Here is a 24,479-nt window from a genome sequence, read left to right as displayed (position 1 = left end):
TGTGCGACGTACGGTTATTGAGTTAATCGAAATCGAAATTTGCGTAGGAATAAGATTAAGAAGAAGAAGAAGAAGAAGAAGAAGAAGAAGAAGAAATACGTAGAAGAACAATAGTTGCAGTGCTTTGCACTGCAACCTATGGGCTCCCCTAGGGGAGCCCATAGGTTGCTGTGCTGCAGCACTGCATCCTAATTAGAATGATCACATTAATATAAACTTGTGATTTGTTCTTGTGATTTGCCCTCCAGCCAGCACTTCTGTCATGAGCCATGCTGTTCCAGAAAATTAACTTTCTGACTAATCCGAATAATGAATTTGACAGTGTTGTAGTATATAACTCATAGTAAGCAATGAGGTTTGATGTGACAGTTTTCACATTTTGATAACTGTATGCCCAAAAGGATTTCATTAAAATGTTTTCTAAAGTTTAACCTGATAAGAAATGCTAACTGACCATCACATATTGCTAGATCTTTGTGCAACTGTTATTTACGTGTGTCTTGGGTGTGCTTGACTGCATTAAACATCAGCCTCCACAGGGTGACAGTGTAACACAAACACAAGCTTTTGAGACTCATTTTCAGAGATAACATGATAACAGAGATAATGTTCTAGAGTCATGTGAACATAGGGAAAGGTAGAGTTTGTAAAACAATCAGTAGTTTGCACTGCAGTAATATTCACACCAATGGTGAATATTCACACAAAATCTAAATTACTTCATTCTTCATGTACAACCAGTGCACTAGAATTCTTAACCATTTTAGAATATGTGGATGGCAAAAACAAAGACCAAGATTTAGCTATTAATTTCATTGCAGCAAACTGTAAACCATCTTTTAAAAATAATCACACTTGTGTTTAAGCCATAATTTAATTTCTGTTGTTCCAAACAATTTATTTCCAGACATATTATAAGATAAAAAGTTGGGATGTTGTGTAAAACGTAAATAAAAACAGAATGCAATGATTTGAAAATCCTTTTCGACCTATTTTCAATTGAATACAATACAACTGACAATATATTTAAGGTTCAAACTGATAAACTTCATTGTTTTTTAATAAATATACCCTCATTATGAATTTGATGTCTGCAACACGTTCCAAAAAGTTGGCATGGGGCAACAAAAGACGCTGAAAGTTGTGGAATGGTGAAAAAACACCTGTTTTGAACATTCTACAGGTAAACAGGTGAATTAGTAATTGGAAAGGCTCAGTGGTTCACAAGCAAGGATGGAGTGAGGTTCAGCCCTTTGTGAAAAACTACATGGACAAATAGTCCAACCGTTTAAGAACAATGCATAATTGCAAGGAATTTACTGATTTCACCATCAACAATTCATAATATCATCAAAAGATTCAGAGAATCCTGAGAAATCTCTGCACATAAGGGGCATGGCTGAAAACCAGCATTGAATGCCCTTCGATCCCTCAGGTGGCACTGCATTAATAACCAATATGAGTGCATAAAGGACATTACTACATGGGCAGCTACACCTCAGAAAATCATCAGTAAACACAGTTCGTTGCTCCATCTACTGTGCAGCAACATCCTTAACCCTTTGATGCAAAACATGGGTCAAAAGTGACCCGGCTGAGTTTTTATCTTCTATATCTTTGCAATAAATTAATTCCATCATTCAGTATTCAAGGTATTCCTCAATTAACTTGTTTTTGATTATCATACATCCTTATTTTATTTTTTTCTTTCTTACTTTTTGAATAAAAACCCTTTTTGTATCACTACCCTTCTAATGCACAACATGGGTCAAAAACGACCTGCATTCATTTTCCAGGTTATTTCATGTATGGCTGAGTGTTTCTATGATATACTTTTGAAATAAATTCATTTTGTCATTTACTTTTCCAAATATGCAGTAAATATCTTGTTTTTGTTTAGCATAAATCATCATTTTAATTTTTATTTTCTTAAGTTATGAACAAGCACAGCTTTTGTAATTCTACATCAAGTTTACACACATGGGTCAGAAACGACCCGCATGCATTTACTACAGCGTTTGCTGGGAACTGTGAATTGTGCTTGTGTCAGACATTTCACAGCTCAGCACAGCACCCTTTGCCCATCTAATACATGTAAGGAATGTTTTTCAATTGTTCTAACATTACCTTAGAAAAAAATTGATTATGTTTAGGTTACCTTGAGAGTGAGTACATTACTTGTCAGAAAGTTACAAGTAATTACTATTAGCTACTGAGCTGTTGACATATTCTACTTTAGTTAGCTAATTTTATTGTAGTTGGCTTAGCTAACTACATAGTTAATAAATAAATAACTGGCCCCATTCACTGCTAAAGTAATTACTTGAAACAAATTATTATTATAGTATTAAGACATTTAATTTTAAATCACACTTGGATGGCCCATGTGTAGTAATATCTCATCTCATCTCATTATCTCTAGCCGCTTTATCCTTCTACAGGGTCGCAGGCAAGCTGGAGCCTATCCCAGCTGACTACGGGCGAAAGGCGGGGTACACCCTGGACAAGTCGCCAGGTCATCACAGGGCTGACACATAGACACAGACAACCATTCACACTCACATTCACACCTACGGTCAATTTAGAGTCACCAGTTAACCTAACCTGCATGTCTTTGGACTGTGGGGGAAACCGGAGCACCCGGAGGAAACCCACGCGGACACATGGAGAACATGCAAACTCCACACAGAAAGGCCCTCGCCAGCCCCGGGGCTCGAACCCAGGACCTTCTTGCTGTGAGGCGACAGCGCTAACCACTACACCACCGTGCCACCCGTGTAGTAATATAAAAAGTATTTTTGTTCATAAAGTAGGAAAGAAAAAATTAAATTAATGATTTGTGGTAATTAAAAACAAGATATTTAAAGAATACTTGGAATATTCAATCATAAAATAAATTGATTTCAAAAGCTAGAGCAAAGAAAAACTCAGTCAGCATGAAATAACCTCACTGTAAAACCCGATAAGGTCACTGAGCTCAAAAATTTTATTGAAACCGATTACATAAAAATTTTTGAGGTAAGTAACTTAATTTTTTAAGGTAAGATTTCTTAAAAATTACAATTAAGTGTAAAAAAAAGCAAAGGGGAGTCCCATATACGATTCGTACATTGGGGGAGTGCCTGTTAGAGAGCGCACTTGTCCTGGGCCATCGGCATAGTGAGGCCAGTTCCTTTCCTCGCCGCCTTTAACTTCCCCAGTGTTTCCACCAGGTCCCCATTCACTGCTGGGTGGACAGGGAGCGAGCCCCAGATCCCCGTCGAGCCGAGGCTCGAACCAGGGACCGTTCGCTTAGCGGTCAAGCGCTCTAACCACTTGGCCACCTGCGCTCCACAATTAAGTCTAACTATAGTGTAATTTTTAAGAAATCTTACCTTAAAAAATTTAAGTTACTTACCTCAAAAATTTTTACGTAATCGGTTTCAATAAAATTTTTGAGCTCAGTGACCTTATCGGGTTTTACAGTGCTGGAAAATGAATGCGGGTCATTTTTGACCCATGTTGTGCATTAGAAGGGGTGTGCATATGTTTTGCATCAAAGGGTTAAATGCAGCTGAATTCTCTGGGCTCGAGCTCATCTGAGATGGACTGATGTAAAGTGTAAAGGTGTGCTGTGGTCTGACGAATCCAAATTTTAAATTGTTTTTGGAAATCATGGATAGTGTGTCCTCCAGGATAAAGCGGAAAAGGACCGTCCAGGTTGTTCCCAGCTCAAAGTTCAAAAGCCAGCATCTGTGATGGGATGGGGATGTGTTATTGCCCATGGCATGGGTACCTTGCACATCTGTAAAGGCACCATTAATGCAGAAAGGTACATACAGTTTTTTGGTGCAAAAATGCTGCCAGCTAGATGGCATCTTTTTCAGAGATGTCCCTGCTTATTCCAGTAAGGCAATACCAAACCACATTCTGCACATGTTACAGCAGCGTGGTTTCATAGTAAAAGAGTGCAGGTGCTAAACTGACTTACCTGCCTCCCATTGAAAATGTGTGGTGCGTTATGGAGCAGAAAATACGACAACTGAGACCCCAGACTCCTGAGCAACTTAAGTTGTATATCAAGCAAGAATGGGAAAGAATTTCATGTTCAAACCTTAAACAATTAGTGTCATCAGTTCTCAAAAGCTTATGGAGTGTTGTTAAAAGAAAAGGTGATGTAACATAGTGATAAACACGCCCCTGTCCCAACTTTTTTTGGAACCTGTTGCAGGGAAATCTCAACCCTGTAGTGACATTAAAGTGTTTCTACCTGATAAATTAGCACAAAGTACACACACACTCATACACTATGTGTTGTATTATTATTATTATTATTATTGGACGGCACAGTGGTGTAGTGGTTAGTACTGTTGCCTCACAGCAAGAAGGTCCTGGGTTCAAGCCCAGTGGCTGGCGAGGGCCTTTCCATGTGGAGTTTGCATGTTCTCCCTGTGTCTGCGTGGGTTTCCTCCAGGTGCTCTGGTTTCCCCCACAGTCCAAAGACATGCAGGTTAGGATAATTGGTGGCTCTAAATTGACCGTAGGTGTGAATGTGAGTGTGAATGGTTGTGTGTCTCTGTGTGTCAGCCCTGCGATGACCTGGTGACTTGTCCAGGGTGTACCCCGCCTCTCATCCGTAGTTAGCTGGGATAGGCTCCAGCCTGCCTGCAACCCTGTACAGGATAAGCGGCTATGGATGGATGGATGGATGGATGTATTATTATTATTATTATTATTATTATTATTGTAGTAGTAGTCATAGTAGTAGTTGCAGTCTCCAGCTTGGAGTAGATGACCTCACTCATGGCTGGTGCTGGCACAGCAGAGGCCTTGTGGGTAGAGCAGCAGATGGAAGTAGGTGGGAGGCAGTGGACATGTGACTTACAGGGTAAAACAAACCTTCAGCCCTTCTCCTCTCTCTCCTTGGCCACCCTTTCTATACTTTTGACTGAGGTTTGTCTGTTACAGCTACTTCAGTCACTTGTTTACTGAGTTATTTTTTTAATCATCTTTCTGAGATGAAAATGATTTGCTCTAACATCATGCAATAGGAGAATCCCATAATTCAATATACTCAAGACACTACATCAGTGGCTGGTTTGTTTGAATGTAATAATAATTATTAAAGCACTCGTCATGATTTATGATGAAAAAACAACAACAAGGAAGACAAACAAACAACTTAAACGGCACGAATTGCAAAAAATGTCACCCATGATTCTATATTTAGAGGTAAAATGTTAAAAATGGTATCTGGAATGTTAAAACAAGGGTATCACTGTCTATTTTTGTGAGAATACAGAGGCCAGGTCAAAGGCACAATAATTTCCTCTCCACCCCCATATACAGCACACTGTCAGGCTTTTAGAAACATCATCAATGAGCTACCTCTGACAGCAATGAATGATGAACAAATCTCTGCCATTCACTGCAGTGATTATATGGTGGCTGAAGAAAAGGCTGTCATGTAGTTGTGTGATTGTAAATGGTGTCACTTCACCCTTCCAAATAACTTCCTTCTGAATTCGCTGACTAAGATGTCACACTTGCTTGATCTTATTTCTGTAACAGGCAGCACGGCAGTGCACTGCTCTATTGTAGAGAAAGGCTGGGATGGTAGTTATGTTAAACACACATATACACACACACACATGCAAACATGCACACACAGGACATATGAGGATAAGAGTCAGGTCAGGTCAGGTTTATTTATCAAGTCCAAAATTGCAAAATGTATGTTTTACAGATGTAAAGTCCCTTAACTTTTTCAAACTTTATTTTTTTAAATAATTATTCCACAAAATCCTAACAAATAAGGCTTAAAATGTGGATAAAATATTCTCATCTCATCTCATTATCTCTAGCCGCTTTATCCTTCTACAGGGTCGCAGGCAAGCTGGAGCCTATCCCAGCTGACTACGGGCGAAAGGCGGGGTACACCCTGGACAAGTCGCCAGGTCATCACAGGACTGGATAAAATATTATTACATTAAATGTTTTTTTTTTCACATTATTCTGTGTAAACTCTAGAGACCGTTGTAAGTGAAAAGCCCAAGAGACCAACAGTTTCTGAAATACTCAAACCAGACCATCTGGCACCAACCATGTCAAAGTCACAGAGATCACTTTTTTTTCATCCATTCTGATGTTTGATATGAACATTAGCTAAAGCTCTTGACTTGTATCTACATGATTTGTAGCACTGTGATGATGCCATATGATTGATTGGATAAATGCTTAACCATTGAAGCTTGTATTAAATATTCCTCCTGCACATGGTGAAATCAGGGGGTTCAGGAGGTTGGTTACCAAATTCACATTCAATCAAATGCTCTCTGGAGTGTTTCTGTCCCTCTCCCATGATGTAATTTTGTCAGTTACGACTTGATTTGGTGCAGATGTGGTATTGGTTTTTGCTGAAATAAATCACCTCAACATGACCCAGTCAAATTTTCTGTTTCTAAGGGAAATATGTAGCTATATGGAAACACATCAGAATTGTTAACCATGGCTGCTTTATGAATTGTCCATCTTGCAGCATTGGACACTTTGGGATGAAGAATAAAAAAACAAACAAACATTTTTTTTTCCAAAAATGATAACTGATGTACAGTGATGCATGAGCAATCCATGATGAAGAAGAAAGTCCAAAACCACAAAATAAAAAGAGAAACGATGAAGATCCTGACCAAAGTAGACCAAAGAAGGTGAAGTGTAGTGATCTGAAGGTCCTCTGTGAGGTGCTTGTCCTGAGGAACATGCTTCAGTTCTGAATCATAAAAACTGAGGTTAGAAAAGTGCATTTCTTTCTTTTACCCCATCACTACATTGTTACATTCTGTTCCTTGTTTGATAAGGTTCAGTATTGCTCAAAGTTCAGTACAGCATCCCTGCTGTGCTATTAAAAACAATCTCTCCTCCTGTCTCTCACAATGAACGTGTTTTGTTACTAAGATACTGCAGTTCTGTTGCCATGGCCGCATAGTCAAGCATCAAATGTTCCCTCCAGAAACAAATGACAATTACAGATTGGAAAGAAGAAAAATACTTTAGGTTTTATGCTGGAGTACATAATGAAATTTGTCATTCTAATACTAATTGGTTTCACGTCAAGCTTGGCCCCAGTGGCCTACTTTTAACTTTTATCTATTACATTTCAGAATCAGGGCGGCATGGTGGTGTAGTGGTTAGCACTGTTGCCTCACAGCAAGGAGGTTCTAGGTTCAAGCCCAGTGGCCAATGGGGGCCTTTCTGTGTGGAGTTTGCATGTTCTCCCCGTGTCTGTGTGGGTTTCCTCCAGCTGCTCTGGTTTCCCCCACAGTCCAGAAACATGCAGGTTAGGTTAATTGGTGGCTCTAAATTGACTGTGAATGTGAATGGTTGTTTGTCTCTGTGTCAGCCCTGCGATAACCTGGTGACTTCTCCAGGGTGTACCCCGCCTCTCGCCCATAGTCAGCTGGGATAGGCTCCTGCTTGCCTGCGACCCTGTAGAAGGATAAAGCAGCTAGAGATAATGAGATGAGATGAGATACTAATTGGTTTCACGTCAAGCTTGGCCCCAGTGGCCTACTTTTAACTTTTATCTATTACATTTCAGAATCAGGGCGGCATGGTGGTGTAGTGGTTAGCACTGTTGCCTCACAGCAAGGAGGTTCTAGGTTCAAGCCCAGTGGCCAATGGGGGCCTTTCTGTGTGGAGTTTGCATGTTCTCCCCGTGTCTGTGTGGGTTTCCTCCAGCTGCTCTGGTTTCCCCCACAGTCCAGAGACATGCAGGTTAGGTTAATTGGTGGCTCTAAATTGACTGTGAATGTGAATGGTTGTTTGTCTCTGTGTCAGCCCTGCGATAACCTGGTGACTTCTCCAGGGTGTACCCCGCCTCTCGCCCATAGTCAGCTGGGATAGGCTCCTGCTTGCCTGCAACCCTGTAGAACAGGATAAGTGGCTATATGGATAGATGGATAATTATCTTGTGGACTATAAATATTACAAACCAAATTTTTTGAAATAAGTCACTAGGGGGCATGGTGTAATCATAGTATACTGATACAGTTTGGACCAATGCGCTTTCCGTACCCACGGGAGTAAAGAACAATAAGGCGGCGTCCATGGGGTGAATACTTATGCACACTCCAGATTTCTGTTTTTCATCTTAATTATTGTTTTTCTCACAATAAAAAAACAATGTGCACCTTTAAAGTGGTAGGCATGTTGTGTAAATCAAATGGTGCTAACCCCCCAAAAATCCATTTTAATTCCAGCTTGTAATGTAACAAAACAGGACAAACACCAAGGGGGATGAATACTTTTGCAAGGCACTGTATGAGTAACTGAACATTTACTAGAGTAAAGAATTTGGCCAATTGATGACAAGACATATTACATTAATGGTATTTAGCAGACGCTCTTATCCAGAGCGACGTACAACATACCCAGAGCAGCCTGAGGAGCAGCTGGGAGTGTGATGCCTTGCTTAAGGGAACTTCAGCCATTCCTGGTGGTCCAGGGCATCAAACCAGCAACCTTTTAGTCGTAAAGCTGCTTCTCTAACCATTAAGCCATGGCTTCTCCTCTATACTGTATTTATATTTGGAATTAGGTGGCTGATCTTAGATTCTGATAGTTAAGCTTAGTCCATTTTTATTGCAATCCCATTCATACAGCTATTAGATGTTTAATGCCCTACTATGGATGCTCTAGGCTGAAGCAAAATACTGTGACTCAAGGACCATGAGGAAACATAAAGGTTATATACATATACCTGACTATAATTGCAACAAAATAGTTTAATAGCCCAAATAAAGCACAACAAATACCCTCAAACATATAGGTTCAAAGTTCAAAATCCCTTCCCATGTCAGGACCTGGTCTTCCCAGGAAGTCTCCTGTCCCAATACTAACCAGTCCCTTGAGGTGCATTGGGCGGTGCCAATCTCCATTTCAGTAGCCCTTGACCTCTCGCCTATTACATAGCCAGGGTTACAGTGGGGGTCTAGTCCTCTGGTAACCACGAGAGTTTGACTCCCTACTCACATCTATATTGTGGTGTGCCTCATCAAATGGCAGTATGTACCATTTTTACCTCACCTGGGATGGAGTCCTGTATTGTTTTCAGTGGGGTTTCTTTATTTCTTTGTTTTTTTTTTTTGTGAGCAGCATTACGGGAAAATGGCTGGATTAATCTTCAAACTTTCAGAATAGATGGACATTGGTCTCAAATAGAACTTCCAACATTTTGAGTGTCATCCAGTCAAGGTCACCAAAAAGGTCAAAATCTTTTTTTTGTGATATCTTCCTTCACATTCATCAAATTTACTTCAAACCAATTCCAAAATGTCAATCTTTCAGTTCTGCTTCCATTGATATGCTACATGATGTGGTATCTCTCATAGTTTTCTTTCAAACTTTTATTTGTTTGTTTGTGTGTATGTCTGTCTGTTAACAATCTAGTGTTTAGACGGTTGCACCGATTGACTTCAAATTTTCAGGCTAGGTGGGCAATGGCCCGTAGATTACCTGATTAAGTTTTGGGAGGTAATTGGGTCAAGGTGAAGCTTAATGTCACTGGAAAGGTCAACCTTTTGGTCAAAATAATATATTTTTCATTAGACTCAAAAATGGTTGCCAATAGATACATGTTTACTATTATGAGCATATAGGAAGTCCCATATGGCCTTTCATTTGGCACCATGATGTTTGACCTTGAATGACCTTGAAAGGTCAAACTCAAGGTCATGGATTTTCATAGGACAATAACCTGACAGCTGATGATTGGGAAATATTACCATTATCAACATATAGTTATAAAATAAGTGCTGCCAAGCGAGGTTTGTTTTTTTTATAATGGTCTTTGGTATGACTCAACCGCAAGTAAAACTCGCAATCTCCAGGTTGAGAGGCGGACATATTAACTACTTGGCCAGTCCACGGGCAAGAATATGAGTAACTATGAGTAAATCAACCATACAACTTAAATTTGTAGTCAACAATCTTGTTGGAAATTAGCAAAAGTTTCAGGACTCAAATAGTATTTGTTTTGTATTTGAGACTCAAATACTGAACAAATACTAAAATCAAATACCAAACAAATTGATGCATAGGATAAACAAATATGACTGAAATCCAATTAGAGACATCCTTTAACAACTGCATGTAGCGTCTTAAAATTTGCATAGTTAATAATGCTGGAGTTGCCAAAAATCCATTTCTTTGATGCTATATTTTAAGGCGCATGCTACAACATCATGTGGCTTGTGCAAAGCAAGTGGACATGCAATGCACAGATGATGTCTCATGGACATTACTCATATTCTGGGATCCTGCATCAGTCAGCAGCTAAGGAAGCCCTCCCACCACCATTTTGTTTTCAGCAGATGGCCACACCACCCACATAATAAACAACAAAAACCCTCAGGTGGGAGCTGGGGGGTCAGGGTGGCAGCTCTCAATGACTCATTCTCCCCCAGGGCCAAGTCCTCAGAGGAGCCAGAAAAGTTTTTATCTCGAGCTCAAGGCCTCGTGTACTATCCTGATTTACATCAACCTTTCCACAGATATCCTCATCTTTTCTTGTACCCAGCTTTCTCATTTTCCTCCATTCATTACATGGTCATTACTGTGAGTAGGGTCAAGCATGCTGCTATTTGATCAATAATGGATAAAATTGCAGGAAGGAAAATAGCAAGCAGAAGCAATATTAGTGGTAATAATGGTAGCTCAGAAATACACAGGAAACCAGACTAGAAAAATACAAAAAGAAAGAACTTATCTAATGCAGAATGACACCAACTTTGGACAAGGAAGTGTCAGAAACTATATCTAATAGCTTAAAAATCATACCTCTAATACTTTGATGTTGGATGAATGCACCAAATTAATTCATTTGCTTTGTTAGAGTTGATCTTAAGTAAAGAGTTGCACTCTGCAGATGCCTCTCTCTGTTCTGACATTCTTTTTTTAGACTGATTTTTATGAAAACAGGTACATTGAAAGAGGTCTTTTGTGCTGAATACTAAAAATAAACCTGAGCTGCCAAAGGAGAGAGAGAAAGAAAGAAGAAAGAACATGCAGAAGGTTGCAGGCTGCACAAGCTTTGTGAACAGAAGGATGGAGGGAGGAGGGAAATGTGGAGGCGTTTGCTCCACTCATCTAATCACTGGTTGTTTTTTGTGTGTGTTTTAAACTTTCACACACACACACACATATCTCATCTCATCTCATCTCATCTCATTATCTGTAGCCGCTTTATCCTGTTCTACAGGGTCGCAGGCAAGCTGGAGCCTATCCCAGCTGACTACAGGCAAAAGGCGGGGTACACCCTGGACAAGTCGCCAGGTCATCACAGGGCTGACACATAGACACAGACAACCATTCACACTCATATTCACACCTACGGTCAATTTAGAGTCACCAGTTAACCTAACCTGCATGTCTTTGGACTGTGGGGGAAACCGGAGCACCCGGAGGAAATCCACGCGGACACGGGGAGAACATGCAAATGCTGCACAGAAAGGCCCTCGCCGGCCACGGGGCTCGAACCCAGGACCTTCTTGCTGTGAGACGACAGCGCTAACCACTACACCACCATGCCGCCCCTATATATGTATATATATATATATATACAATCAGCAAGCACATACTCAACACACATGCAATCTCACGCTCACATATACAGACACTTTTTTTCTGAGTCACACATTCTCTTTCACACATATGCAGTTGTTAAAAGACTTGAGAGAACAGCTCATTTAGCACCAAGCAGCATACTGAGAGCAGACAGTACATCTCATGGAAGTGATGAAGTGTCACACAGTACCACCACAGTTGACCAGAGTCCACAGACTGTTTGCTGAAAGTTGGGAAAGTGATGGTGTCACACTTCATATAAAAGCAGGATCATCTATAACATGTTTGGCTTATGTGAGTTATAAAATCTGAGTAGGAAATGGTGGTGGTGGTGGTGTAGTGGTTAGCACTGTCGACTCACAGCAAGAAGGTTCTGGGTTTGAGCCCAGCGTCAACGGGGGCCTTTCTGTATGGAGGTTGCATGTTCTTCCCCTGTCTGTGTGGGTTTCCTCCTGGTGCTCCGGTTTCCCCCCACAGTTTAAAAGACATGCAGGTTACGTTAACATGAGGTGGCCTTGGGCTGAAGTACCCTTGAGCAAGGCATCTAACCCCCAACTGCTCCCCAGGTGCTGTAGAATAGCTGCCCACTGTTCTGGGTATGTGTGTGTGCATGCATGTGTTCACTGCTTCAGATGGGTTAAATACAAAGGACAAATTTCACTGTGCTTGAGTGTACATGTGACAAATAAAGGCTTCTTCTTCTTCTTCTTCTTCTTAAATTAGAGGAAACTAATCAATGCTGAATGTTTTAGCCCCACCTTCTGATAACACCATGCCCTGAAGTGTTTTATTCCACTTATACCACAGCAATTTGTCAATGATAAAAAATTTTAATCAATTTAAACCACAACACCATTTTAACTGTTTATAGTTATGTTTATTGTTGTGGAACAGCCACAAAATACTACACTTCCTGTTATCATTTGCAACAACAGCAATTAACAATACTTCCCTCGTCAGCCTCCCTTTTCTCCTCTCTCTCTCTCTCTCTCTCTCTCTCGAAGTTGGTAAGACCAAAAAAAAAAACCCAAAAAAACACTGTCTGTCATGTTACCTAGAGTCTCCTGACAAGAATAATGTACTGACAAATTAGCTGACACCGGTGACTCCTTCCATAAACACTTGGTAAACATTTCCCTAATAAGCAGAAAACCTCAATTATATATATATATATATATATATATATATATATATATATATATATATATATATATATATATATATATATATATATGATTTTAAAGATCTTTTTTAAAAGATTAGATTATATGGTGCATCTGCCATACAAGTTCCTGTGACTGTGATAGAAGCAATGATGTATTTGAATGAGCACCTCAGTATAAACCTGTGTGATTTGGAGTACAGCCAATGCCACTGTCAAACCTGCTGTTACAGAAAATTAATCAACACCTTCTGACCAGATTCAAGTACCAGTCATGGTATATGTTGTTACTACAAACAGTAATGCTTCAGCCTGTGCACCTGGAATCCAGTGACACATTGAAAACCTAACTAGCCAGAGAAAGTAGGCAGGAGACCATCAGGTTCAGCAACATTGTCCATGCTGTGCTATCTTAACATTTGAGTGGGAGAGTTGCCAAGCAACCGATTATCTTTCCTTTAAGGAATGGAGCGAGGACCTTGATTCTCTTGATTTAAAAATATACAGGAACAAAAAGATAGAGAAGATATAAAAACATATAAGTGTCCTTCATTTTGTGTGTGCATGTCCTTCACGTGTTTGGTTATATAAGAAAATGTTTGAATTCATGTCTCACATTCACTCAGATAATGTCCAATGGATTGCAGAGAGCCTAAACTTGGGTTGAAGCATGCTGTACTTCTGAACTTCTTAAAGTATCTATAAAGGTACAGCTTTGCACCACAAATCCTAACCCCAACTGACTATTTTCAGTACATAGATTGATGAGAATTAGACACAAGACTGTAGTAGTGCCCTAAGACTGAGACTGGAACCTCCAATTTATAAGCATCAACTCACAAATTGAGCTCTGGTTGATAAAATCGTGTCATTCTAAGTAGGGTTTTGAGCTCTGGTTGCTGTAAATTTGTCACTTGGCTGTGAGAACGCTTCTATCATGACCTTTGCTAATTTGTTGAAAGCTAAATAAATGCAGCTGATCATGGTGTGTGGGCGGACCCAATCATGAAATCATAGTTTATTGTGGTTTATTGTTTATGCTCTATCTATCTTTGTGTGTATGTGTGTGTGCGTGCGTGCGTGCGTGCGTGCGTGCGTGCGTGTGTGTGTGTGTGTGTGTGTGTGTAGACATGGTGGCTGTAACATCGTGAGCGATCAGCCTCCTACCAGCTTTTTTGCCTGTATGCCTGATGCAGCACAGAGGAGTTGGAAAGCACATCTAATGATTATTCATTATTAATTTAGATTAAATCCATGTGGAAAAGAAAAGAAAACCCTAATATGTCCCCTCCATCTGTAAAGGAAATGAAGCCTACTATGTCATTCCATATGGACAGGGAAAAAAATATCACTGTGTCCCTCCATATGGACAGAAAAACATAAAACCCCACCATGTCCCTCCATATGGACATAAAAACTTAAACCCCAGTATGTCCCTCCATATGGACAGAAAAATGTAAAAACCCACTATATATCTCCAATTAGAAATAAAAACTTAAACCCCACTATGTCTCTTCATGTGAACAGAATATTAAAAACCACTTTGTCTCATCATATAGACAGAAAAACATAAAAGCCCAGTATGTCCCTCCATATGGACATAAAAATGTAAAAACCCACTATGTCTCACCATATGGAGCAAAAACCTTAAACCCCACTATGTTTCTTCACATGGGCAGAACATTAAAACCCACTTTGTCTCTCCAGAAAAAACTAAACCCCACTATGCCTCTTCATGTGGACAGAAAAACATAAAAGCCCATTATGTCTCTCCATTTGGACAGAAAAATGTAAAAACTCACTATATCTGACCATATGGAAAGGAAACCTTAAACCCTACTATGTCTCTCCATGTGGACAGAAAAACATAAAACCCCACTATATCTCTCCATATGGACAGAAAAACATAAAACCCCACTATGTCTCTCCATATGGAGAGAAAAATATAAAAACCTACTACTGTATTTCTCTTCATGTTGACAGAAAAACATAAAACCCCACTATGTCTCTCCATATGGACAGAAAAACATAAAAGCCCAGTATGTCCCTCCATTTGGACAGAAAAATGTAAAAACTCACTATATCTGACCATATGGAAAGAAAACCTTAAACCCCACTATGTCTCTCTATTTGGACAGAAAAATATAAAAACCTACTACTGTATTTTTCTTCATGTTGACAGAAAAACTTAAACCCCACTAAATCTCTCCATATGGACAGAAAAACATAAAACCCCACTATGTCTCTCCATGTGGACAGAAAAATTTAAAAACCTACTACTGTATTTCTCTTCATGTTGACAGAAAAACTTAAACCCCACTAAATCTCTCCATATGGACAGAAAAACATAAAATCCCACTATGTCTCTTCATGTGGACAGAAAAACATAAAACCCCACTATGTCTCTCTATTTGGACAGAAAAATATAAAAACCTACTACTGTATTTTTCTTCATGTTGACAGAAAAACTTAAACCCCACTAAATCTCTCCATATGGACAGAAAAACATTAAAGCCCAGTATGTCTCTCCATATGGACAGAAAAACATAAAACCCCGCTATGTCTCTCTATTTGGACAGAAAAATATAAAAACCTACTACTGTATTTTTCATGTTGACAGAAAAACTTAAACCCCACTATGTCCCTCCATACGGACAAAAAAACCCCACCTTAAATTATGTCCCTCCATATAGGACAAAAAAAAAAACTAAACTATGTTGCCTTGGCTTAAATGGACAGAAGAACCTAAAACCGGTCATATCTCTCTGTGCCCCTTAATCCAGACGGAGAGTTAACCTCCGCTCTGTCGTGGTCCTCAGAGTTATATAAACATACGGATGTGCAGACAGATAAATCCACTGTCTCCGCCTCATGCGGCCTTATTTTTTGTCCATATCGGGCTATGTACGTTGAAGGGGTTCCCATCGTTCTCTCACGTCATCATCAGGGAGTGAATGTAGGAGCTACAGAGACACATGAGGATAGTGAATCCGGTGTGTCAGTGCACGCCCCCGTCGCTCCTTTTCTCAGGCTCTTTCTCTATATAAAGGGCCTGGATGCGGTATTTCCACCAGAACCCATCCACCAGCCAAGAGAACTATTTTATCTGATTTATCTTGAAGTGATATTTGCCCATCCAGAAACGCGAGAATTCTGAAACAATGCTTGTTTGTTTGTTTCTTGAAGTTTTCATTTTCTTTATCCCGCTACTTTTCACTGCCAAACAGTTGCCTCAATGATTAAATAGGCAGCTAGAACATTTACAGCCTGTTCCTGAAACGGCGCTCGATTCTTGTCACACATCGGCGGTGAGAGTGAGGACACCTGTTGGCTTCAGCCAGGAAAAATGTACCGCTCCACGAAAGGCGCCTCGAAAGCGCGGAGAGATCAGATCAATGCCGAGATCCGCAACCTGAAGGACCTGCTGCCCATTTCGGACGCAGACAAGGCTCGCCTGTCCTACCTGCACATCATGTCCCTCGCCTGCATGTACACAAGAAAATCCGTCTTTTTTTCTCAAGGTAGGTCCGGTGTTTTTCACTGAAAGGTTCTTTTTTTTAATCTGCTTTATCAATATTCAGTGTAATAACGTCATTGCATTCAATCCGAGAGCGTCACGTTAGGGTAGTTGCTGTCCGTGGTGCTGATGTTCACAGTCCTGCCACAGGACTTTGCTGTTGTTGGAACACTTATTAAGCTTTGCTATTATAATCGTTTTTGTAACTGTATATTTTAATTTTAATGAGCCTCATTCTTATATTTCCCTCTAAATGAGAGCTGAACTGGCTGGTCAACATTAACTTATTTTCTTCTTGTATCTAGATTTAAGCTCAGCCGGGACCCAGGATGTGAGGCCAAGCTTCATGTCTCTTCCTGAACTCTCAGAGCTCATGGACACCTTACCAGGATTTCTACTCTTGCTGACAAGTGAGGGCAAACTCCTCTACTTGTCCGACAACGTCACTGAACACCTTGGGCACTCAATGGTGAGATGTAGGAATTGTTTATTTATATATATTCCTTTAAGGTTCGATTATGCACCTTGGCGATGATCTTTTACAATTATTTTTTCCTCCAACTTGACAAACATTGACTTTTTTTCATCAAGAACTATTCAGGTTTATTTGTAAATTGCATAACTTGTAAACTGTAAATATAATTTTTTTCATGATTACAGGTAGATCTAGTCTCTCAGAGTGACAGTGTCTATGACATCATTGATCCAGCCGATCACTTCATCATGAGAAGCAATCTTGTGCCAGTCACTACACCTGACACAGGTAATAGGAGACACATGAGTCATTCCATCTGTCTTGGAACTTCATGCTCCAGATGCTCAAAATGAAACCAAATGTTCATTCATCATCTCTATGAATATGTCTATTTTTAGAGCGCCTCTTTCGTTGTCGCTTCAACACTTCAAAGTTTGTGAGAAGGCAGGGTTCTGGTAACAAGGTGGCTCTGGTGCGAGCACGCTGCCTCCCATTGCCCTACCATGCATCATCTTATTGGACCTCCAATGCAGTGTGGGTGTGTTTCTGCTCACCTCTGGAGCTCCAGGCATCAAACCCTGCCAGCACTAGGAACCCACTCCCTACCCCACCAGCTGAGCAAGCTTTCCAGCTGACCTCCTTCCACTCTCAGCATAGCCATGATATGAGGATACAGGCAGCCCAAGAATGGTGATTGTCTAAATGATCCAATACACATTGGTACTATAATTACTAGCCAAAAGGAAAGGTAAATAGAAATTACTGTTTTCTTTCCTTTTTTCATGGCAGTGTCAGTGTCTATTTGGGTTATGATGTGGACACTCTACGTTCTCGCTCCTGGTACAGCCTGTTACATCCTCGAGATCTCTCTCATGCATCTGCACAGCACTGCACACTGGGTGAGTTTTATATACTCGTGTCACATGTACAGCCACTGTTTAACTTCACTCATGCTGACAGCAAAAGAGAAAATATGGTATTGATACAGTATTTCTTCATTCCTTTCTAGTGCATGGAGGGGAGAGGCAGGTGGAGATGGTGGTTCAAGTAGAGGCAGCTGATCATTCATGGGTCTGGCTTTACATGGTCCTTCAGCTCCAGACTGGAGAACATCCCATTACCTGCCAGAACTATGTAATTAGGTACTACCCTTTTTTTTTATACCTTTAATAGTCTTCTTTTGTGATTAATTGTGTGACATTATGTAAAACCCCAATACACCTTTCTTATGTTCCTTCATCCTTTAGTGAGTCTGAAGCATGGTCTGTGCGTCAGCAGCTGAACTCTGAGCAAAACCAGCTAGCTCTCCTGTACCAGGAGGGTTTGACTCAACAGGTTTCCCATCCCCTGTCTAGCCCAGAGCAAGTCTTCACCCCCAGCAGTAGTGGCTTGTCTGCTCAGTCATTTGACTTTAGCATTACTGTCTCTGGACACAGCTCTTCTGAGGAACTGCCCAGCACTTCCACTCTTCAGTCAGGCCTGCCACTGGGCTCTGCTCCCTGTTCAAACTTCCCCCTAGATGAAAATGACTTTTCCCAACAACATGGAAGCCAACAAATATGCTTACCAGAGGGCACAAAGTTCTCCACAAGATCAGCCCTTACTCCCCATTCCTCTCTGACTGTCATGACCAGTATGGCATGCCCAGCTACCCAAACCCCTGTGCCTCTAACACCTCTTTCCAATCCTTGTATGTTCAAATCAAACAGCCTAGGGGAGTTGCTTTGCACGCCCCCATACACTCCAAGACTTGGAGGAGATCGTTTTATGTTTGGTGATGATTTCTTTAAACCAGACTCATCCAGCACAGTCACCCAAACCATGCACTCATCCAATCACCCAACATCCCACTCAGCAGATGTAGGGGTGACACTATCTGTACAGCATGGTAGCAGGGCTCTATATGAGAAGTTACCTCCTTCCCCAGATAGCCCAGCTAATGATGAATGTGTCCTTATGGCATTACCAGAGATCAGAGGGCCTCTGTATGTAGATGTCCCTCATTCTATCCATCATGGTCCACCCGAGGGCCTCCTGACACCAGAGGCTTCTCCTACTGAACAGCGCTGTCCAGCATTTTTCTCCCAGCAAGCTAAAGATGAAAAAGAAAAAATTGAGATCTCCCTATTAGCTCAGTATCTCAGTTCAGTTGCTGAGGGCTTCTGGAAAGATCGCTCAGTATCTACACGTCCCTTCTCCCCTGTCACACTACAACAAACCTTTCCACCCACCATGTGCTCTGGAGAAGCTCAGTCAACACAGGATCAAGACGAAATCTCTTTACTGCAAGAAAAAATTGTTACCTCTCTCCCAGCTCCTTATTTCTCTTCCCCTTCCCCACCTCCTCTTCCTCACTCCAATATAGAGCATATTCCTCCTGCCCCAGTGAGCACCTGCTCCCCGGGATACATTCAGGAGGAGGCCCTAGTTAGTGTGCAGCACCTCTGTAGTGTCCAGGCGACGCAGAGTACCAGCACAGTTGGGGAAAGGTCACTGGAGTCAGGAGCACACGATGAGGGAAAGGCTTTAATGGAGAGTATAATGGATGATGAGATGACTCTCCCAGCCTCTCCACAGTCCAGCCCTGCTCCAGAAAATGACCCTACCCCTGGTCTACCTTGTGCCCAGTCCCTCCTGGAGGAGCTGGTCAACATGGAACCCATGTTCGAGGCAGCTGCCTCGATTAACCCTGCCTTGAGGCAACAACCTGAGTTGTATCAACTCCCTTTTCAAGAATCACCACAGCACTTCTATCAAGGTGAGAATTAATGAAAGGGTTTGATATTTCATTTGTTTTATTCAAATTTTGAATTTTGATCAGGTTTTAAGATGATAACTTTCTTCTTTATGTCTTGTTCTCTTTCAGATGGAACCAGTGATCACATGTTCTAAAATAAGTCTGTGACTTAATTGATAAAGTATGGCATATTGTCAGTTTTCACATTTTTCGCAGATTATATAAATAATTATGCTTAAAGAAATTTCAGAATTGAAAAATGTTTATTTTGTGTTTGCACTTTAACAAAATGAATGTCATATGAGCACTTATATTCATGGACTGTCATTTTGAGGAAAAAAAAATACTTAAATGTATTCTTGCAATGGCAATTTTACCAAGTGCCACTTTGGTATTCACTTATAGTGAAGACTGTGTTTTACACAAGGATAATATTGAAGAATATTGAAACTAATTTGTATTGGTTCTATTGCACCCATACACCAATGTAGAGTTGTCTACAGCAAAGTAGAGGATTGATTCCTAATCTCTTGTTATTTGTTATTTATTATTCTGTTGTATGCAAAGAAATGTTTGTGCTTGTGTGATTACAGTATACGGTATAGAGACATGAAAATATTTTTCTTTCTATTCTATCAAAATGTTATCAATGATAATAAAGATGTTACTTCCTTGCATGGTCATGTTGTTTCTAAGGTAAGAAAATATTTGTATTAAAATATGCAGCAGTCAATTAAATTAAATTAAATGCAACTTTATCAAAGCAAGGAGCATCAGTGGCCATGAATTTATTAATTCTGCCCCCAACAAGGCTATTGTTTTTTTAACACTTCCTGCTTTTCATTTAGAGTCTTTTTAGTGTGTCTCCATGGTTTCATAGACCTGAGAGCTGCTGAGTGACGCACATGATGAGGCGCTAGCAATTTTCCTGACGTATGCTCTTGACTCGAGGCATGACGGAGACAATCAGCTTCCCACTCCAACACACACACACACACACACACACACACACACACACACACACACACACACACATCCTATACTTATTCACTCAGCCTACACAGTGCATGATAATACCCTATATGGCTTTTCCTGCCTCCCTCTCACTTTCTGTCAGCCTATGCCTTTTCTTTCTCGAACTGTCTTTGGCTCCATTTTTTCTCCTGTTGCTGAGGCATTTTACATCCTGCAATGCAAGCTCCACCTCCCTGGCCCTGCTAACATGTCAACTTTATTCAGTTCAGTTCCTGCCCATTAAGAGTGTCCAACATATCAACGACCCACCTACTCCCACACATACCCAAAAATATCACCATGCTCATCCGCATCCTCCCATTGGCCACTACTGTGGCCACCACCACCACTCTTTCTCACTCTCTGTCTCATCTCCCTGTCCTTGTGAGAGAAATGGCCTTTCAGCACTGAAGAGGAACCAAAATAGACAGGTCTGAAAAGAGGAAGAAAAAAGAGAGATGAGGTTTGGGGGCCCACAAGGACTTTCGATGCTCGCTTGCTCCTCTCACTTTCCTCCCACTCCTGCAATCAGTCAGCTGCACTTCTTTTCATCCTCCCTCTTTCACACATCTGTGCCTGCTCATTCATTAGTCCCCTCTTTCCTTTCCTTATGAGTCACCCTCACCTCTTGCATCCATCTCTCACTCTCTACCCCTTTGCTTCATTCCCATGTTTATTATCCTCTGGTTGAGCATCCTCCAGCTACAGCCGCACAAACAGCCCATATACAAGCCCACTTGTACGGCTGTGCAAGAACAAACAAGAAAGTTTCAAGCTCCTTGTGTGCTGCAAAAAACCATAAACACATCATCCATCGTATTCCGTGAGAGAGGAAATAAACAGTCGTTAAGTAATCATGTTATAATATCAGTGCAATAAAAAGATCTGTATGGCATAAATACAGACAAACCCTAAAACATACTAAATTCTGTGAATCTCTGAAGCTCCATTTACAATCTTCCATTTAAAAGATTGGCATATTTAGCTAGCATGGCATTCCTAATACAATGGATTGTGAATACATGCCTATCTCCAGCTTGACATCTGGTGGTTAATAAAATGAACTGCACAGTGCAGATATGCACCAGTTGCATCACTTTCATGTACACCACTGGAAAAAACTGTGATTACATCTGAAAAAAAAAAACAACTTTACAATACCAAAACAATAAAATACAATAAATGTGTTGTGGTTTAGATGGGTTAAGAAGGTAGCACAGCAGGTAACATTGCCTCATCACAGCTCCAGGGTCCAGAGCTTGAGTAACTGTCTGTTTAGAGTTTCTGCACATGTTTTCTCTGTGTCTATATCGATGTCCTCCAGGTTACCTGGTTTCTCACAAATTCAGGCCAGTATGTAGACTGGCTATGCTAAATTGCCTTTAGGCATGAACAAGTATGTGATGTGATGGACTTGCATCCCATCCAGGGTGTATTCCTGTCTAACATCTGTCTAAGTGTTTCCCAGGATAGGATCCTGATCCACCACAACCCTGACCATGATAACATGGTTACTGAAGATAGCATGCTTTCATCTGTTTTGGTGTTTAGCACGCAAACACACACTGTTCCGAATAAGAAACATTACAAATTAGAAACATTACTCAACATATTAATTTTTAGTAAACTGTACTTACATTAAGTTAAAGTACTGAAGTACTTGCTTTTAAAAATACTTAAGTATTAAAAGTACATTTTCTGTCAACACGTTGTATTATTGCCACAACATTTACAAAACCTCATGCCTCTGAAGCGACCGACTGGATTATTTTGTGAATTCACAAAATGAACGCATGCTGTGCATCATGGTGGTTTAATGTTAAGCTAGTTAGTCAGTGAACCTCCACCTGACATGCTAGCAAACTCTTTTCAAACTCAAAATCATATTGGGTAGTTAACGTTACTAGAAAAGAAAGATTTCTACATTTTGTTTATTTGGCAAGATTACGCTAAAACATATTTTTGAAAGGACTTCAGATAGGTAGATAGATAAGTTAATGTTATTCATGTTAGCATAACTCTGTTTTTACATGCTAACTGACAGTGTCCAAGTTAACTAGTTATGTGTTAGCGTTAGCCATGGACAAGGCAATGGCAACTTGGCAGGAAAATCCATAGAAAGTCATTTGACTAACCAAACTGTACAGCTATTGCAACGTTATCGCTAGCTCTAAAAGCGCAGACAACTTCACTGCAAGCTTTATCTTGAAGCTCAATATGCTCCAGGTTGGACGGCAAGTTTTTGTAGGCCGTGATGTGGTTCGTTTTAGGCAAACAAAGCAAACATTTAAAACAAAACAACTCTTTATTCCTTTCAGAAAACTGAAACATGGGTTCTAGGTATGGCCATGAGTGCATGCATTTCCAGGATGAACTGCCTCTTTCCATTCTGCCATCAACTGATCGTGTTAAATAATGCTGTTGAGAAATCACTGAATTTGATTTTATACAGTCTATGGATGTGACGTGACCCTTGTGATTACTGATCGGCTGTCTCAATGTCACCTGTGATAAAACCAATCATGTTTTAGAAAAGAAAAAACATCCACTTTCAAAGCTGCTTCATAGTAACGAGTAACGAGGACCTTGATAGAAATGTAGTGGAGTGAAAAGTACGATATTTGTCTTTCAAATGTAGTGAAGTTAAAGTCATAAGTTTCCAAAAAAAATACTTAAGTAAAGTACAGATACTCAAAAAGTGTACTTAAGTACAGTACTTAAGTAAATGTACTTCATTGCTGTCTACCTCTGGAAGAGAACAATCAAACTCTGCACAGAAAGGCTCCAGCTGACCTGCAGGTTCGAACCCAGGACTTTGCTTGCTACATATTAACTACTGCACCACCATGCCACCCAAAACTATCATCACAGTCTGTATGATAACTAATAACTAATCAATGCCGAGTTTCCCAAATACATCATAGCACAAAGATCATTGTTAAATGGTAGAACAAGTAGCACAGTGAACACTCTCTCTCCTAGTTTGATTGACTGATTCATTTTATTTGGTATAAAAATCAGAGTACAACACATTAAGCACCATTGGGAATACAATAGTAAATAATGAGTTTAAAATAGTACTACAAAATTAATACCAAGTATAACTCAAAAAAGTCCAGTAGGGGACTTATTTCCATTGAGGTCCTCAGCTCATCTCATTATCTCTAGCCGCTTTATCCTGTTCTACAGGGTCGCAGGCAAGCTGGAGCCTATCCCAGCTGACTATGGGTGAAAGGCGGGGTACACCCTGGACAAGTCGCCAGGTCATCACAGGGCTGACACATAGACACAGACAACCATTCACACTCACATTCACACCTACGGTCAATTAGAGTCACCAGTTAACCTAACCTGCATGTCTTTGGACTGTGGGGGAAACCGGAGCACCCAGAGGAAACCCACGCGGACACGGGGAGAACATGCAAACTCCACACAGAAAGGCCCTCGCCGGCCACGGGGCTCGAACCCGGACCTTCTTGCTGTGAGGCGACAGTGCTAACCAATACACCACCGTGCCACCGGTAAATAAAATCATGATCATAATATTAACAACAACAATACATATATACAATGAGTGGTGAATAGCACTGATGGCGATAAAAATGAACTAATAATTTAAAAAAAAGTTAAGATGCTCTTAGCGCTAAGAGGCTTTTGGGAAACCCACCACAGTTCTTCATTTTCTTTCAGTAAGCCAAAAATAAGCTTATTGTCGTTTATAATACAACCCCCCCCCCCCCCCCCCCAAGATTTTTCCCCCTCACACACACAGCCCATTTTTTCTCACGCAGTCCATTCTTTCAGCCCAAAACCACTTAAACACTCAGCACGTCGTAATCACGACCTCCGAACTCGTATTCACGAACTTCTGCTGAGGACTTGAAGGTGGTGTGAATTGGGTTTTTTTGTGCAGTTCCTTGTTGTTCCGCTAGAGGTCAGTGTCAACTTTTTACTGGGCGAAGCGTGGAAGAAC

At 40.6% G+C, this 24,479-nt stretch overlaps 1 protein-coding gene across 1 annotated transcript; it reads left to right on the top strand.

Annotated features, from left to right (window-relative positions):
- Positions 1-16,109: 16,109 nt before the first annotated feature.
- Positions 16,110-19,647, top strand: npas4b (neuronal PAS domain protein 4b). The gene is made up of 8 exons (XM_060935145.1): positions 16,110-16,284; positions 16,586-16,749; positions 16,941-17,043; positions 17,154-17,445; positions 17,545-17,654; positions 17,765-17,897; positions 18,003-19,513; positions 19,622-19,647. The coding sequence occupies exons 1-8, from the start codon at positions 16,110-16,112 to the stop codon at positions 19,645-19,647; spliced, it is 2,514 nt and encodes an 837-aa protein (XP_060791128.1).
- The last annotated feature ends 4,832 nt before the right edge of the window (positions 19,648-24,479 follow it).

The sequence above is a fragment of the Neoarius graeffei genome, chromosome 12 (assembly GCF_027579695.1).
Source record: "Neoarius graeffei isolate fNeoGra1 chromosome 12, fNeoGra1.pri, whole genome shotgun sequence".
NCBI classification, from domain to species: domain Eukaryota; kingdom Metazoa; phylum Chordata; class Actinopteri; order Siluriformes; family Ariidae; genus Neoarius; species Neoarius graeffei.
The sequence above is the reverse complement of the archived record's forward strand: the minus strand, read 5'-3'. Positions and strand labels throughout refer to the sequence as shown.